The sequence below is a fragment of the Euprymna scolopes genome, chromosome 37 (assembly GCF_053919585.1).
Source record: "Euprymna scolopes isolate OS-2025 chromosome 37, ASM5391958v1, whole genome shotgun sequence".
NCBI classification, from domain to species: domain Eukaryota; kingdom Metazoa; phylum Mollusca; class Cephalopoda; order Sepiida; family Sepiolidae; genus Euprymna; species Euprymna scolopes.
This window is the reverse complement of record NC_136518.1, coordinates 3,579,960-3,598,197: the sequence shown is the minus strand read 5'-3', so window position 1 is coordinate 3,598,197 and position 18,238 is coordinate 3,579,960. Positions and strand designations below refer to the sequence as shown.

Below are 18,238 nucleotides of genomic sequence, written 5' to 3'. Positions count from 1 at the left end.
GAGGGATAGAAAGAGAAAGAGGGAGCGAGGCGGACACTCTTATAAAGTAGAAATTTTTTTTTTTTTTCTTTTCTTTTTCTTCAAAATATCTTAATCAAACATTTAGGAATGCCGTTAGTTGAAACCGGCTGAATCAAAACCTGAAATTCAATATCGCTCTTCGCACCCTCCCCGCTCCCTTATCTCCCCCTCCCCGATCCCAAATTACATACTCTGAATAACTTGAGATCCAGGCTATATACTTTGTTTGTTTTTTTTTCTTTTTTTTCTTTTTCTTTAAGTAAGACTTGTTCCATTTTACTGATGCTTTCTGTAATGCATTCTATCCCCCCCCATCCTCATCCACCTTCTAGCTTTACTCCAAGTCTTTTCATCATCTGAACTCATTAAATAAAGAATTGCGGCATCAATAATCCATACATCCATTAAATCAAGTCGATTTTAATAGTTTTCACTTTTGGTGAGATCTAGTGAATTGCCGGAACCTTGTTGCTGCTGCTTGTTAAACAAGTCTGACTTGCGCATGGAGCTCATAAACATTGAGCCTCAGGATTATTCGGTCAGCACAAAATCCTCCTTGTTGGTCGCAGCACGGCCTACTCGTAAATATATGTTTGAGTGGGCCGTGGTCATAACTATTTGTGAACCAGCATAATCATTGACGCATCGGTTCTCGTTAGATCCATGCAATGGTTTTGTTGTCATAACTTTGATTGGTACAGAGCATGAGTCGTACAGCGGCGCATCTCCGATCTCGCTCGTTGAACATTGTGTCACTTTCAGATATGATAGAAGGCTCTGATCGCTCTTAGGATGTGCACACAACTGACCAATTAGTAGATGATCTGGTACAAGCAAACAAAAAAGAAAAAAACGATTTTCATCAAACGGAAATGAAATCATGTCTTTTTCAGGGCAACAATTTTATCGTTCACCCGGAAGTCGTAAGGCTCTAAAAGCTAATGAGAATTCTCATGTTAGTGCACAATTTAGTCTAACCAGAGATTGTGAAACCTAATGAAACTCGTGACACTGAAAACAGCAATGCTTAACAGTTGCACACAAAGTCAGGGAAGGTTTGGTGCAGAAGCAATGTTGTCATTTTCCCTTCATTAATCTGCAGTTCGGCTTCCGACACGTATTTGCTTGCCACATGCAGAAACGGTCGACCAAAGAACAACCCACCCTGGGGCCGATTCTTCTTGATTTTTGCTAGAGCCTTGTTTGTTGAGTAGCTCTGACACTAACACATTACGGAAGGTTTGGACCTTAGAGGGCGCTGCTGTTTTTAGGTGCCGTTTTTGTTAAAGTGGAAGGTCAACTTTCTCTAAACTTGCGCATCAAAAGCCAAAGTTTTCACGTTTGAATCTGTGCTAGTCTACGTAACCATCTGCCGTGCGGATGTACATCTGTACTAAATATCAGACAAAACCGTCTTCTATTATACAAGGGTCGTTCCAAAAGTAAAGCCTTCTATTTCCTTTTAAATCAAAATGTCGTAAAGCTATGAAAATGGGAGTAGTACTAGGAGTATCAGAAGGCGCCATTGAAAACTTGAATAAACATCTAATTATATTAGACGGTCTCTGTTTCAAAGCTTATAATCAAATATGAAAATGTAATTTCAAACCGTATTTTTTTTTTTTTTTTTTTTTTTTTTTTTCAATAAAATGAGGAAAGACCAAATTTTGAAAAAAATACAATACTTTTTTTCGTCGGTTTTCTTAAAGAATTCACGAAATTCAACAAATTTTAAATGTTACCAAAATCTATTAAGTATATATAAATGCCAAAAAATCACTTACCTGTAAAAAAAAAAAACCCCCCAAAAAACTAAGCAATGGCTGGTTCAATTCTTCATTTATAAAATTTGTCCATATTTATATTTTATATTCCATGTATTTTTCAAATAAAAGGATTTTTTAAAGTGAGAGTCGTGGAAAATCACGTTTTTGTAACAAAACACACACACACACACACACACACACACACACACACACACACACACACACACACACACACACACACACACACACACACATTCACTTATAAGTCCAAATTGCCTACATTTGTTATCCAGTTGACCGATTTTTTTATTTTTATTTATTTATTTATTTTTTTTTTTTCAATAAAATGAGGATAGACCAAATTTTGAAAAAATACAATATTTTTTTTTTTTCAATAAAATGAGGATAGACCAAATTTTGAAAAAATACAATACTTTTTTTTTTTTCAATAAAATGAGGATAGACCAAATTTTGAAAAAATACAATACTTTTTTTTTTTCAATAAAATGAGGATAGACCAAATTTTGAAAAAATACAATTTTTTTTTTTTTTCAATAAAATGAGGATAGACCAAATTTTGAAAAAATACAATATTTTTTTTTTTTCAATAAAATGAGGATAGACCAAATTTTGAAAAAATACAATACTTTTTTTTTTTCAATAAAATGAGGATAGACCAAATTTTGAAAAAATACAATACTTTTTTTTTTTTCAATAAAATGAGGATAGACCAAATTTTGAAAAAATACAATATTTTTTTTTTTTCAATAAAATGAGGATAGACCAAATTTTGAAAAAATACAATACTTTTTTTTTTTTCAATAAAATGAGGATAGACCAAATTTTGAAAAAATACAATATTTTTTTTTTTTCAATAAAATGAGGATAGACCAAATTTTGAAAAAATACAATATTTTTTTTTTTTTCAATAAAATGAGGATAGACCAAATTTTGAAAAAATACAATATTTTTTTTTTTTCAATAAAATGAGGATAGACCAAATTTTGAAAAAATACAATACTTTTTTTTTTTTTCAATAAAATGAGGATAGACCAAATTTTGAAAAAATACAATATTTTTTTTTTTTCAATAAAATGAGGATAGACCAAATTTTGAAAAAATACAATACTTTTTTTTTTTTCAATAAAATGAGGATAGACCAAATTTTGAAAAAATACAATATTTTTTTTTTTCAATAAAATGAGGATAGACCAAATTTTGAAAAAATACAATACTTTTTTTTTTTTCAATAAAATGAGGATAGACCAAATTTTGAAAAAATACAATACTTTTTTTTTTTTCAATAAAATGAGGATAGACCAAATTTTGAAAAAATACAATATTTTTTTTTTTTCAATAAAATGAGGATAGACCAAATTTTGAAAAAATACAATATTTTTTTTTTTCAATAAAATGAGGATAGACCAAATTTTGAAAAAATACAATACTTTTTTTTTTTTCAATAAAATGAGGATAGACCAAATTTTGAAAAAATACAATATTTTTTTTTTTTCAATAAAATGAGGATAGACCAAATTTTGAAAAAATACAATACTTTTTTTTTTTTCAATAAAATGAGGATAGACCAAATTTTGAAAAAATACAATACTTTTTTTTTTTCAATAAAATGAGGATAGACCAAATTTTGAAAAAATACAATATTTTTTTTTTTCAATAAAATGAGGATAGACCAAATTTTGAAAAAATACAATATTTTTTTTTTTTCAATAAAATGAGGATAGACCAAATTTTGAAAAAATACAATACTTTTTTTTTTTCAATAAAATGAGGATAGACCAAATTTTGAAAAAATACAATATTTTTTTTTTTTCAATAAAATGAGGATAGACCAAATTTTGAAAAAATACAATATTTTTTTTTTTTCAATAAAATGAGGATAGACCAAATTTTGAAAAAATACAATATTTTTTTTTTTTCAATAAAATGAGGATAGACCAAATTTTGAAAAAATACAATATTTTTTTTTTTTCAATAAAATGAGGATAGACCAAATTTTGAAAAAATACAATATTTTTTTTTTTTTCAATAAAATGAGGATAGACCAAATTTTGAAAAAATACAATATTTTTTTTTTTTCAATAAAATGAGGATAGACCAAATTTTGAAAAAATACAATATTTTTTTTTTCAATAAAATGAGGATAGACCAAATTTTGAAAAAATACAATACTTTTTTTTTTTTCAATAAAATGAGGATAGACCAAATTTTGAAAAAATACAATACTTTTTTTTTTTCAATAAAATGAGGATAGACCAAATTTTGAAAAAATACAATATTTTTTTTTTTTCAATAAAATGAGGATAGACCAAATTTTGAAAAAATACAATATTTTTTTTTTTTCAATAAAATGAGGATAGACCAAATTTTGAAAAAATACAATACTTTTTTTTTTCAATAAAATGAGGATAGACCAAATTTTGAAAAAATACAATATTTTTTTTTTTTCAATAAAATGAGGATAGACCAAATTTTGAAAAAATACAATATTTTTTTTTTTTCAATAAAATGAGGATAGACCAAATTTTGAAAAAATACAATATTTTTTTTTTTTCAATAAAATGAGGATAGACCAAATTTTGAAAAAATACAATACTTTTTTTTTTTCAATAAAATGAGGATAGACCAAATTTTGAAAAAATACAATATTTTTTTTTTTTTCAATAAAATGAGGTTAGACCAAATTTTGAAAAAATACAATATTTTTTTTTTTCAATAAAATGAGGATAGACCAAATTTTGAAAAAATACAATACTTTTTTTTTTTCAATAAAATGAGGATAGACCAAATTTTGAAAAAATACAATATTTTTTTTTTTTCAATAAAATGAGGATAGACCAAATTTTGAAAAAATACAATATTTTTTTTTTTTTCAATAAAATGAGGATAGACCAAATTTTGAAAAAATACAATATTTTTTTTTTTTCAATAAAATGAGGATAGACCAAATTTTGAAAAAATACAATATTTTTTTTTTTCAATAAAATGAGGATAGACCAAATTTTGAAAAAATACAATATTTTTTTTTTTTTCAATAAAATGAGGATAGACCAAATTTTGAAAAAATACAATATTTTTTTTTTTTCAATAAAATGAGGATAGACCAAATTTTGAAAAAATACAATACTTTTTTTTTTTTCAATAAAATGAGGATAGACCAAATTTTGAAAAAATACAATACTTTTTTTTTTTTCAATAAAATGAGGATAGACCAAATTTTGAAAAAATACAATATTTTTTTTTTTCAATAAAATGAGGATAGACCAAATTTTGAAAAAATACAATATTTTTTTTTTTTTCAATAAAATGAGGATAGACCAAATTTTGAAAAAATACAATATTTTTTTTTTTTCAATAAAATGAGGATAGACCAAATTTTGAAAAAATACAATACTTTTTTTTTTTTCAATAAAATGAGGATAGACCAAATTTTGAAAAAATACAATATTTTTTTTTTTTCAATAAAATGAGGATAGACCAAATTTTGAAAAAATACAATATTTTTTTTTTTTCAATAAAATGAGGATAGACCAAATTTTGAAAAAATACAATATTTTTTTTTTTTTCAATAAAATGAGGATAGACCAAATTTTGAAAAAATACAATATTTTTTTTTTTTCAATAAAATGAGGATAGACCAAATTTTGAAAAAATACAATATTTTTTTTTTTTTCAATAAAATGAGGATAGACCAAATTTTGAAAAAATACAATATTTTTTTTTTTTCAATAAAATGAGGATAGACCAAATTTTGAAAAAATACAATATTTTTTTTTTTTCAATAAAATGAGGATAGACCAAATTTTGAAAAAATACAATATTTTTTTTTTTTTCAATAAAATGAGGATAGACCAAATTTTGAAAAAATACAATATTTTTTTTTTTTTCAATAAAATGAGGATAGACCAAATTTTGAAAAAATACAATATTTTTTTTTTTTTCAATAAAATGAGGATAGACCAAATTTTGAAAAAATACAATATTTTTTTTTTTTCAATAAAATGAGGATAGACCAAATTTTGAAAAAATACAATATTTTTTTTTTTTTCAATAAAATGAGGATAGACCAAATTTTGAAAAAATACAATATTTTTTTTTTTTTCAATAAAATGAGGATAGACCAAATTTTGAAAAAATACAATACTTTTTTTTTTTTCAATAAAATGAGGATAGACCAAATTTTGAAAAAATACAATATTTTTTTTTTTTTCAATAAAATGAGGATAGACCAAATTTTGAAAAAATACAATACTTTTTTTCGTCGGTTTTCTTAAAGATTTCACGGAATTCAACAAATTTTAAATGTTACCAAAATCTATTAAGTATATATAAATGCCAAAAAATCACTTACCTGTAAAAAAAAAACAAAAAAAAAAAACAAAACTAAGCAATGGCTGGTTCAATTCTTCATTTATAAGACTTGTCCATATTTATTTTATATTCCATGTATTTTTTAAATAAAAGGATTTTTTTAAAGTGAGAGTCGTGGAAAATCACGTTTTTGTAACGCGCTTTGTGCCATAAGCTTAAAGTGCTGCTTCTGCTAATTTGCAGTTTATCAAATATGGATTCGTCAAAGGGACATAATTAATGTCTCTTTTTTATTGCGTGCAGTTAACCAAAATTAGTATTTTTGGTCCTCCGTAGTTAAAAAACAAAACACGAACACACACACACACATACAAATTCACTTATAAGTTTTTCCTGTTAAACAAAAAATCCAGTTGACCGATTTTTTTTATTTTTATTTATTTATTTTTTTAATTCTTTGAAATACACGAGTTTTTGATTATATCTTATTTCCACTTTATCGACTGGATTTTTTTTTTTTAATATCTAAAAAAAGAAAACATTGAATGAAATAGGAAAAATTGCCGTCAGCATCTGGTATTTACTTGATGATATATGCATAACATGAGCTTTCATTTAAAAAAATCAACGTGGTTTAAAAAAAAAAAAAGGTTTACACTTTTGACTTTACAGGTAAATTAAAAAAAAAACACTTTTTTTTTTAAAATAATATTTTATTTATTGATCTTTTATCTTCAATTTGTGATTTATAAAACTTTGATACATAAATTATTTAATTTTTAATAGACATTTCAAAATGGGGAGGGTGAATTTAAAAAAAAAAAAACGTTTGTCTAAAATATTATATTCGGTTTATTGGAAAGAGCATAAAATTTCACATTGACCCTGAAAATATCGTAAAAATTGAACCAATAGAAAAATTTCGATAGATTTTTAAAGTTCAAAAATTGAAAAAAATTACACTCTAAAATTCAATTGATTTCATTACGTAAAAAAAATGGCTGGTTGAACGCGCATCGGCACTTTGTAAACACTTTTTTTTTTTTTTTTTTTAAATAAAAAATAATATTTCTATTATTTTTTTAAACAACTTTAATAGTTTATTTTGGAAGTATATTCTATTCAGAAAATAAACAACCCACTTTAAAAAGAGAAATTATGATTTTTTTTTTATATTTTATTCGCAGTTTTGTGTTAGGGGTGTCAAAAATTCCCCCCAAATTCTGATACACCTAGATTAGTACCAATAAAACAAGCAACCTTTTTGGTACAGCCTTTTTTTTTTTCTCACAGAAAGGTTGGTAATCTTTCTCTACTCTATTATTTTCATGGTAAGTACTCGACTGAGCTTCACTCTATGGTACCCACCCCCTCCACTGGAAAAACATTTATAGCAAAAAACTCGTCTAGTTAAATAATTTTCCTTTCTTCCTCGATGTACCTAAACCTAAACTGAACTTCCATGAACAAAGTTTCTTTTCGAGAATTACACATCTGTAAAACACAATACCACGTGGCTGCTTCCCAGATAACTACAACATGCTTATTTTCTAGTGTAATGCTAACAAGTTGTCCTCTTAGATTATCAAATTTTGATCGGTTTCAATCATTGTTATTAATCGTGATAGGGCCCTGTCGGTGGGGCATTAGAATACGCCGACTGCCCCCCTGCAGAGGGTAAAAGTCCCTCAATGGGGGTCCTGGATATGACCTTAAACTATATTCAGTGGTGAGGCCCCAGCTTGTGGGCTTTGGGGTGTGTGGAGTCACCCTTTAATTACCATTGCTCCCAGGTCCACTCTGACCCGGAGTGGTTAGGGTCCCAACTAGTGTTGGGACGATTCCTAATTTTTATACGATTCCGATTCCGATTCCAGGAAAATATTGATTAACGATTCCGATACCAAGTAGGATTCCGATTCCGATTCCTAGGGAATTAATTATTTTGAAATATACCAGGTAGTTTTATACTTATGGTCGGTAGTTCCCAAATATGTTCCCTAACTTTGGAAGAGATATTTTATGTCTACACCGTCGTGTTTTGGTTTAAATAAAATTATTATATAGTAAACTAAACGGAAAAATTAGCAAAATTTATTTTAGAGAAAATTTATTTTACTTAATTGGAATACAGAAAAAAAAACTCAAAGAAAATAGAATTTATCCTTCAGAGAAAAAACAAATAAAATAGAATTTATATAACAGAACAAAAACAAGAAAATTAGAGAATAAATACACACGATTCATTATTTTGGTCCTCATAATTAACAGATTTAATGAATTAAATAAAAAAAATATAGCGGAAGAGAAAGAAAATATATACTAATTAAATATAAAAAAGATAAATATTTAATTTAATAATTTATAAATGAACGTGCGTAATGAAAAAGAAAACAATATACCACGTGACATGGCGCCGTAGATACAAAATAACCTTTCCAAAGTTAACGACCATATATGAGAAATACCATTAATCGAAAGTTTTTGTGTGTTATACCAAAAGGTAGGTATAGCGAAAAGTTACAATTAAAGGAATTTCAAAAACGATTTTTTGTTTAGCTATTGATAGTTGTATTTGTGACGGCAGTTCTTCAGACCTCCATAATTCACAAGGAGTAGTTAACACCTATTATTTTTTCTTACTTTTTCATTGCTTTTACACGTTGTTTCTAACGTGAAGAATAAGTTTAGCCAAACTAATTTTGAAATAGGGTATATCAAAGGAACACATATAAAAATGATACCACTATAAAAACAAATGAAATACTAGATAAAATTGAGCAAAAATAATTACCAAAATTACAGAAAAAGATAAAAAAACAAACAAAAAATGATGAAGTTTGTTGAGTGAAATGAATTATTGAAAGAAAATTAATTGAACTAATAGAAATGTTAAATAAAAAAATGTCACATTCCAATATTTTTTTAATAATTAAATTCTCAGGGTTGTCGAAATTAAAAATTAAGTGAGTTTTTTTTATTAGACTTCTTTCGAAGCTTGTTACCTTGAAAAATACATTTAAAACCCTGTTTTTTATAAATAAATTGAAAAATAAATGGAATTAAAAAAATTTAATTGATAATTGAAACTTTAAAAACATATTAAACATTGAAAAATTACTTATCTCACAAATTAACATCCAATAAAGTAGATCCAGTCTTCATACAGGAATTTGGTTATAATAAATATATCTTTCCCAAACTTAAAAATTAAATCTCTTTTTTTTTTTTTTTTGAGAGAGAGAGAGAGTGCTTTAAAATCGCCGGGGAGTGCCGCCTAAAATTTTAAAGAAGTAAATTTTAGGAGTTTAGTGCCTTTCAAAGACGGTTATCATAATTTATTATCATCATTTAATTTCCTTTTTCCCCCCCCCCACACCTTTCCACGTTGTTCAGTAGTTAACCAGTGCTCCTGTTGCTGTCAGTCAGCTATCTTTACCTAAGTTTTGATTTCTAGTTAAAAGAATTTTTCATGAATGGAATCAGCATTTTTAAAAATTATTTTTTTAGTTGTATATATTGTATTTACTCTTTGAAGTTAAGGAGGGTTAAAAAAAATGGTGACACCTAGATGGTGACGTAGGCAAAAAAAAAAAAAAGACACTACGATTTCGACCCTCACTAATAAAACTGCTGAGTGACTAGTTGGTAATTTTTTGTTCCTTTTCTTTTTTATTTTGCTCCTCCAATTTATTTGGATGCTTCATAGTTAAATGTTTTAACATGTTGGTTGTGGTCATGTTAGATGGTTTTATTCCTCGCGATATTTTAATTTGACAGACTTTGCAAATGGCTTTCAACTCATCATCTTCAAAAAGACTTTTTTTTTGGACTTTGGGCCATATTAGAAAATTCAGTTTATCTGTAAACAAATAATTTACTATTAAATTTTGTTTTAAAGCTAGTCACTTATTTGGATAATTAATTGAAAATAATCCGCTAAAAAAGACAAAAAGAAAAAAATATAAAGGGATGGGGCGGTAAATTGTACCAACCGGTAGTTAACAAAAAAAACTTATAGAATTTAATTTTTGAAACCAATGTATAAAAGTTTACATAATGTAATGCAAATATGCATTTTCGGGTTTGTATTACTGTACACATAGATTCGAAAAAGTTGTCAAAAAACAAATATATAACAAACAAATATTATCAAAGGCAAGATAAGTTACTTTTCTACCAAACTGGGTAATTTATTTTGTTTTTATTCAATGTAACATGTTTATTCAGCTCGAAAAACATGCAGTGTTTACCGATGTATTGGAAAATTCAAAATGGCGCCCGACACTCTCTTTAACATGGTAAGTTCGGGAAAAGGTGTTATAAATAATAAACTAGACAAAATACTATTAAAAAAAACACCGAATATATGTCAAAATATGTCACGGTAACATATATTGAGCGAGTTTCTAGCAGTATTTTGTATAGTTTATTATTTATAACATCTTTTCCTGAACTTACCGTGTTAAAGAGAGTGTCGGGCGCCAGTTTGAATTTTCCAATACATCGGTAAACACTGTATGCTTTTCGAGCTGAATAAACATGTTACATTGAATAAAAATCCGAAAAATATATCCAGTTAGGTAGAAAAGTAACTTATCTTGCCTTTGATAACATTTATTTGTTATATATTTGTTTTTTGACAACTTTTTCGAATCTATGTGTACAGTAATACAAACCCGCATTTTCTTTTGAATTTTTTTTTTGGGTTGACTGTGTTCAATTCACACATGGTTGATGCGGTTCAATATTGCTAAACTATAAGTCCTTAGTAAAATTCTATTTATAAATACTTTTTAAAATGAAATTATTTAATTAATCGTAAATATTATTTAGACATAAAAATTAATTGATTACAAAACCTTTTAAAAATATATATATTAATTTCTTTTTCGTTCGGCAAAAAACTGCGCAAAACACTTTTAATTTTCAATTTAAAATTCTAGAAAAAAGATTATATTATTCTGCTTTTAATATAATCAAATTCAGGGTTTTATCTTTCTGGAGAAAAAAAAATAATGGATTTTATTTCAATGAAATTAAAAAAAAAACTTGACTGAATTGAATTAATTACCCTTAAATTAACGAAGGGGTTATTTAATAACTTTAGGTTTGGAAGAGATAGGTATGGGGTCGATTTTTTTGAAACTTCAAAAGAAACCGACTACTGTCAAAACTTTTAGAGATATTTCTTTCAAAAGTCTTCTTTTAAAAAAAGAAAAAAAAAAGTATATTATTCTATTAAACCTTTTACTGTTTAAATAATTTGACTTTGCTCGTTTTATTTTAAGAAAATATAAGTTGAAAAAGCATTTTCATTCACTATTAGAAGATTTGTCAGTAAAAAAAAACAATCGCCAAAAAGATAAGCGTTTTTTTTATTTTTACTCGCAATGTAGAGCCCTGCATACTTCTTTTCAAGTTAACTCTTTTGTAGTTTTGATTACAATAGATCTGAATGAATGAACCTTGTAAGGGAGGGGCACTAAGCATTGCCCTGTTAATAATGAATTTCTTTGGTTTCTTTTTATTTCTCTCTTGCGGTTAGAAATATCAGGAAATTTTTTTCTTTTTTTCAACATCAGACTAAAAGAATCGTAATGAAGGAATCGGAAAATTAAGGTATTTTTTAACGATGCGATTCCGATTCCGATACTTCCCAAAATACACGATTCTTACGATTAACGATTCCGATTCCGATTAATCGTCCCACCACTAGTCCCAACTATGGGTTGAATAGAAACAAATGTGAAAACAAATATATTCTATTAAAAAAATTTTTCTTCAAAATCTTTGGATTCGGCATTAAATAACCCGAAAAGGGTTGATATGCCGTAAAACAACCAACCAACCAACCAACCAACCAACATGACAAACTCATTAACATTGGTCCTCAAATGGCCTTTGGCCTTGATAAGCGTTGATTCATATTAGTATATATAAAAACTAAAGAATAATGAAATTTATTCATAACTTGGTGCGTAGAATTTTGTTTGTATTGAAATTTGACATGAAAACTAGAAACGGCGAAAGATTGTGAAAGTTTGCGACTGTTGGGAGAGGCACACCCAAAATTGTGTTTGGAAAGAAAGACGTTGGTTGTTTATAGTAGCAAAATTGTTTTTAAGCTTGGAATTTTTTGGAAATGACGAAAGGAAAGTCAAGAATTTGAGATGACCGAAAGTTTTGACAATTGAAAAGGCGTCGCCGTTCACTGACAAATGAAACTTTAGGGGGATTTTAATTGTTAATTTTGAGTTTGCGTTGAGAGAACCTCCTCCCATATCAACTTTCAGTGCAAAGGAGAAAGGAAGATATATATATATATATATATATATTTATATTTATATTTATTGTATTTTGTGTACAGAAAGTTGTTAGATAAGTCATTGGTACCGTCGGTTTCAAGCCCAATAATTAGGACCGTTTTAGATATCCATATCAAGCTCTCTTCCTTGGCGATGAGTATTGGCTGAAGAGAGCTTGATATGGATGTCTAAAACGGTCCTAATTATTGGGCTTGAAACCGACGGTACCAATGACTTATCTAACAACTTTCTGTATACAAAATATAAATACGCTCTTATTTTAAGGATTTTCCTTTGAATTCAGCACTCTGCTGGATTTCTTTTTCCCAAAAAAAAAACTAATATATATATATATATATATATTAAAAATTTTAGTCATTTCAATGAATTTACAAATTTATGACATGAAATGTTTGAATTTCAAATCAAGATTTTTATTATTCTATGTAAGACAAAGAATACATTTGAAATATTAGATATATATATATATATATATAGGGTGTTTTTTTTTTGTTTTTTTTTAAATTGACCACTCTATTTAATTGCATATTTGGAAACTATCGGTTATTTTGAGTTGAGCTTGGTTTGACAATTCATTGTGTGGTTTAAGCAGGACAGAGCCGCATGCCACACAGTATGTGATACAATCAATTTACTGAGAGATTGATTTTATGAATCAATAATTTCACAAAATTGACCTGTTAACTGACCACCTCGTTCATTCGATTTAACCCCATTAGATTTTCTTTGCAGAAGTCCAATGTCTATGCTGATAAACCAGACACAATAGACCACTTGGATATGACCGTAAACTATAACTGCCATTGCTTGAAGATCCGAAGTGGTAGTACCTGTTAGGGTCCTAACTATGGGTTAAATAGAAACCGACTTGAAAAAAAAATATATATTCTATTAAAAAAATTTTCTTTAAAAAGAATGGATTCAGCATTAAATAACCTGAAAAGTGTTGATATGCTGTAAAACAACCAACCGACCAAACACAATAGACCACTTGGAAGACTATATTCAATGCATTATTGTCAAAATAGAATTTTATTTAATGCATAGTTATGAAACTTGAACCTCTAGATTACACCAAATATGTGCAAGCCATGGAGACCGTATACCTGAAATTTAATGTGTAAAATTTGTGCAAATTGGACCTCTAGATAAGGTTATATACGTACGAGTCACGGAGACCATATACCCGAAATTGTACTTAAATTATAAATGGAAAAAATTAACCTTTGGAATAAATCAAATATTTACCAAAGAAAGTCATTGAATAGTCATTTTTTATTTATTTTTTTATCCCGGTGTAAAAATTGAATCTCTGAAACGTACGTACATATGGAAAAATATTGTTAAACATTATGGAGCGTGATTATAAATTTTGTATTTACTGAATTAACACACACACACACACGCGTATATATATATATATATATATATATTAGTGGCATGGCAAGGCCACAGGGGAGACAACTAAGCAAAAAAAAAAAAAAGTCAAACTTCATCTCAAAGCAACAAAACTAAAGCTGGCCTGCCGGGACACTATATATATATATATATATATATATATATATATATTACACATATATATATATGCACACACACAAATGTAGGCAATTTTGGACATATTTTATAGGTTTGAAAATATGTTATATTTTATAAATTGTCATAAAATTTTAACTGTAGAATAGTATTATAATCTTCAAAATGTCTGCAAATTTTTATGTAGTTTCGTCCCATAGAACCAAAGATATGAGCATTTCAATATTCAATTTGGCTTCCAGTATAGATATACCAAGTTTTTTTTTTTTTTTTTTTTTTTTTTTTTTCAAGTTTATAAGTTCGAAATCTCAGCGACTATTGATCAGAATTTAACAAATGAAGGCTCGTTGGAAAGCTAATGACCTGAATTGTGTCGTGGGCTATGTGACATTTGCCCTTAAGGTTGCACATTATTATTTCCAAAAGTGAAGGATCACGTTTCTATATTAATTTAACATAAAATAATCACCCATTTATGGCCACCTTTTTGAGGAGGATCTGTTATATATATATATATTTTTTTTAATTTTTTTTTTTTAGGGGGTTGTGTTTGTGACCTGGAAGACTAACCTACCTTAAAAAACTTCTTTTCTATAGGTTTTTGGGTGTGCTGAAAACGAATATTGTATTTAAATTTTCCGCAAATAAGTATTTTTCTGGGAAATAAGCAAAAATATGCACCCGCTTGCGCATATAATGATGGCCACCACTTATAACATAAAGAATTACATTGCTTAATACTCGAAACATTTGTTTATGTGCATGTGTGTTTGTATGTCTGCCAGAAACTTTTCTCGGTGGCATTGAACTGAGTCGAAACTGATACCATTTGAAAGATTGATGTCTCAGTCAAATAATGTGAAAATTAAAAAAAAAAAGATCACTTATTTCGTATGGATATGATCGTTTAAGACAAGGGAACGTCTCCTTTTTAACCGACTTCGACAACCGCGCGTGCACGTCTAGTGTTCTTTTTTTGAATTGGTTAAAATAGAAAAAAAACAAAAACAAAAAACACAGCGGTTTTTTGATGTTGTCGTGGAGCAATGAATATCGGAGCCACATTGTAAGCTCCGAGTTTCATGTTTGCGCCCACGTAACGGATTTTTTTGTTGAAAGTTTTAGCATTTAAACAGGGTTATTTATGTGTTTCTTTTCGTTTGAATCTTTATTTTCCTGCTTTTATTTTTATTTTTCCATGCTTTTTTTTTTTTACGCCTCGCCCTGCTCAATATCCTTACTACACCACCTTTCCACACCTGGGCAACGCCGGGTACCCCACTAGTTTTTATTAAGACAATAATTCATTTCATTATCAAATCTGTGATTTAACTCGTGCGTATATATATATATATATATATATATATATATATATATATATAATGAATTGAATTATTTACAAAAGTGCATTTTTACCTAAATGCTAGTTGGGAATAATTTTCCCTTTAACCAATTTGGTACCCCCATATGGGGAGTGGCATGTACATCATTTAAAAAAAAAAAAAAAAAAAAATATATATATATATATATATACATACATACATACATGGAACTGAATGAACGTATTTTGATCGATTCTTTGGTTTGCATATCTTGTTTCGTTTTGTTGAAATGCCGTTCGCTAAATTGACTTCACATCTTATTCTTTCATTTTTTTTTCGTTTTTTCCAGGGACACAGCTGGACAGGAGAGGTTCCACACTATCACTACCTCCTACTACCGAGGCGCCATGGGAATTATGCTAGTTTACGATATCACAAACGGCAAAACATTTGACAATATCTCCAAATGGTTGAGGAACATTGATGAGGTATGCATCCGTGTGTATTTGTTTTTCCGACTTTGATTCCACTGAAGACGTGTCAACACTAGATTTATTTTTTCGACGTTTGTTTGGCAGTGGCAGCTTTACTTTTTACTGATTGTTGTACTATCTGTTGGTAGAGGAGCTTGGTGTAGAGTCTGCAAAGGTCAACTCTTTCAACTTTGACCGCTTTGAAATGATTTTTATAGCATACAGTACTTATTCTTTTTTAAATAGACACCCATTTAGTACTGGCCAAACCTAATGTTGCTTAACTTTGATTTTATGAAACTGGTGTGTTAGTGCGATTTTAGGTATATAAATCCAGCAATGTCTTTTAATATATCTACTACTAGCAGTTTAGCCGGGCTTTGCTCGGGCCCTATGTCCTGTTCATAACTTTATAAATTTATATATAACTACTTTATAAATTTATATATAACTACTTCATTTACTCACATAAAATTAATATACTAAAGTATAAATTTATGCGTAAACTTTAAGTATTTACTTCAAAAGTGCTCAATACATAGGTAGAGCTAGTTAGTAATTTATAAAATATACATGGCGATTAAGCTACACTGAATATTCCGCGTTTCATCCACTCTAGGATTCTTCAGGCTTATGCACAAATTTTGTGGTTGTCTGTCGTTCTTATACATGCACCTTCTATTGAGATTTCAGTTAGCCAATCAGCTTTCTAATATCCACTGCACCCTTCCTATCAGTCAATGGACATGCAAGAAAGCTGATTGGCTAACTAAAATCTCAATAGAAGGTGCGTATATAAAAATGACAGACAACCACAAAATTCGCGCATAAGCCTGAAGAATCCTAGAGTGGATGAAACACGGAATATTCAGTGTAGCTTAATCGACATATATATATATATATATTGTGTGTGTGTGTGTATATATATATATATGTATATATATATTAAAAAGTTTGACTTGTGTCCAGGTAACCTACATCTAAAATTTCAAGTGTTTAGACCCAAAATTGGCGGAGGAGTTTGGTAGTCTGCAAAGGTCAACTTTTTCAACTTTGACCTTTTGGTAGTCAAATTTTCGTCCCAAAACTGATTAAAAAAACTTGCATGTCTGAATACCCCTTATATAAAATTTCAAATGTTTAGACCCAAAATTGGCTGAATAGTTTGCTAGAAACTGCTAAGGACACATCTTTTGAACTTTGACCCCTTGCCAGCCAAATTTTCGGCCCAAAACCGATTAAATGCTTGTCCTATGTCTGAATATACTTTATGTATAATTTCAAATGTTTAGACCAAAAATTGGCTGAGTTATTTGGTAGAGACCACAGAGGTCAAATTTTTTAAACTTTGACCCAAATTTTGACCTTAACATTTATTGTTTTGGGTTCAAATCAAATTAAAATGTTTGATACATGTCTAAGTAACCTACATCTAAAATTTCACGTGTTTAAACCCAAAATTAGCAGAGGAGTTTGGTAAAGTTTTCAAAGGTCAAATTGTTGAAGTTTGACACCTTGACAGCCAAATTTCTGGCCGAAAACTGATTAAAAAGATTTTCCCAAATCTCAATACCCCTTATGTCAAATCTGGAGTCTGTATACTGAAAATTGACAGAGTAGTTTGGTACGGAAATGTAACACACACACACACAATTTCACTTTTATATAAATGTATATAAAAGTGAAATTGTGTGTGTAATTGGTAAAAGGGAAAATTATTCTCAACTCGCATTTCGTTAAAAATGCACTTTTGTATAAATAATTAAATTCATTCAAAACGTATCACAAAAACAAATAAAAACTAACATCTACGTAAATCGCAATATATACAAACAGTCGTGCGAGATGATCCAGTGGTAGGAGTTTAGGTTTCTTACCATATGGTCCCAATTTCAAATCTCGCTAGATTCAGCCACTCTTATGAGTCGTAGATGATGAAACAACACGTTTCAGTGGATAATTATATTTTAAAAACTATATATATATATATATATATATATATATATATAGGTTGTCCAAAAAGTCACTGAAGGGTTGAAATTTTACCATTTCTCTATTTCAAATATTTTACAAATAATATTTTGAAAATTCTAGATAGGTATAACATTGAACAACGTATGAAAGTTGTGAAATTGTTTTACCAAAATTGTTTTGGCTCAAGAGAACTAAGCAGGACTTGTGGAAATTCCACAGCGGCATCTTGTTGATGTGATATATTGTTGATGTGATATATTGTTGATGTGATATATTGTTGCTGGCATTCTGTGGACATTCAACATGAATGGAGACTCCAATATTATTGTAGTCCTTTTGTTAAATCTATATATTATTATTATTATATTATAGTCTACTAGTAGGGAAGGAGGGGGGGGGCTTTACCTGATCGTAAAATGCGCTTCATATATTGCATAATCACGTTGACACACTGGTTCCCGTTGGATCACCAAAGTTAAGCAGTGTTGAGC

At 28.2% G+C, this 18,238-nt stretch overlaps 1 protein-coding gene across 2 annotated transcripts in view; it reads left to right on the top strand.

Annotated features, from left to right (window-relative positions):
- The window catches only part of LOC145261041 (ras-related protein Rab-10-like), a 199,805-nt gene that overhangs the window by 160,360 nt on the left and 21,207 nt on the right, over window positions 1-18,238 (top strand). For both annotated transcript variants that reach the window (XM_080119189.1, XM_080119190.1), the window contains exon 3: window positions 15,650-15,788. In XM_080119189.1, the coding sequence (XP_079975315.1) occupies window positions 15,650-15,788 (139 nt within the window). The remainder of the gene's footprint in view (window positions 1-15,649; window positions 15,789-18,238) is intronic.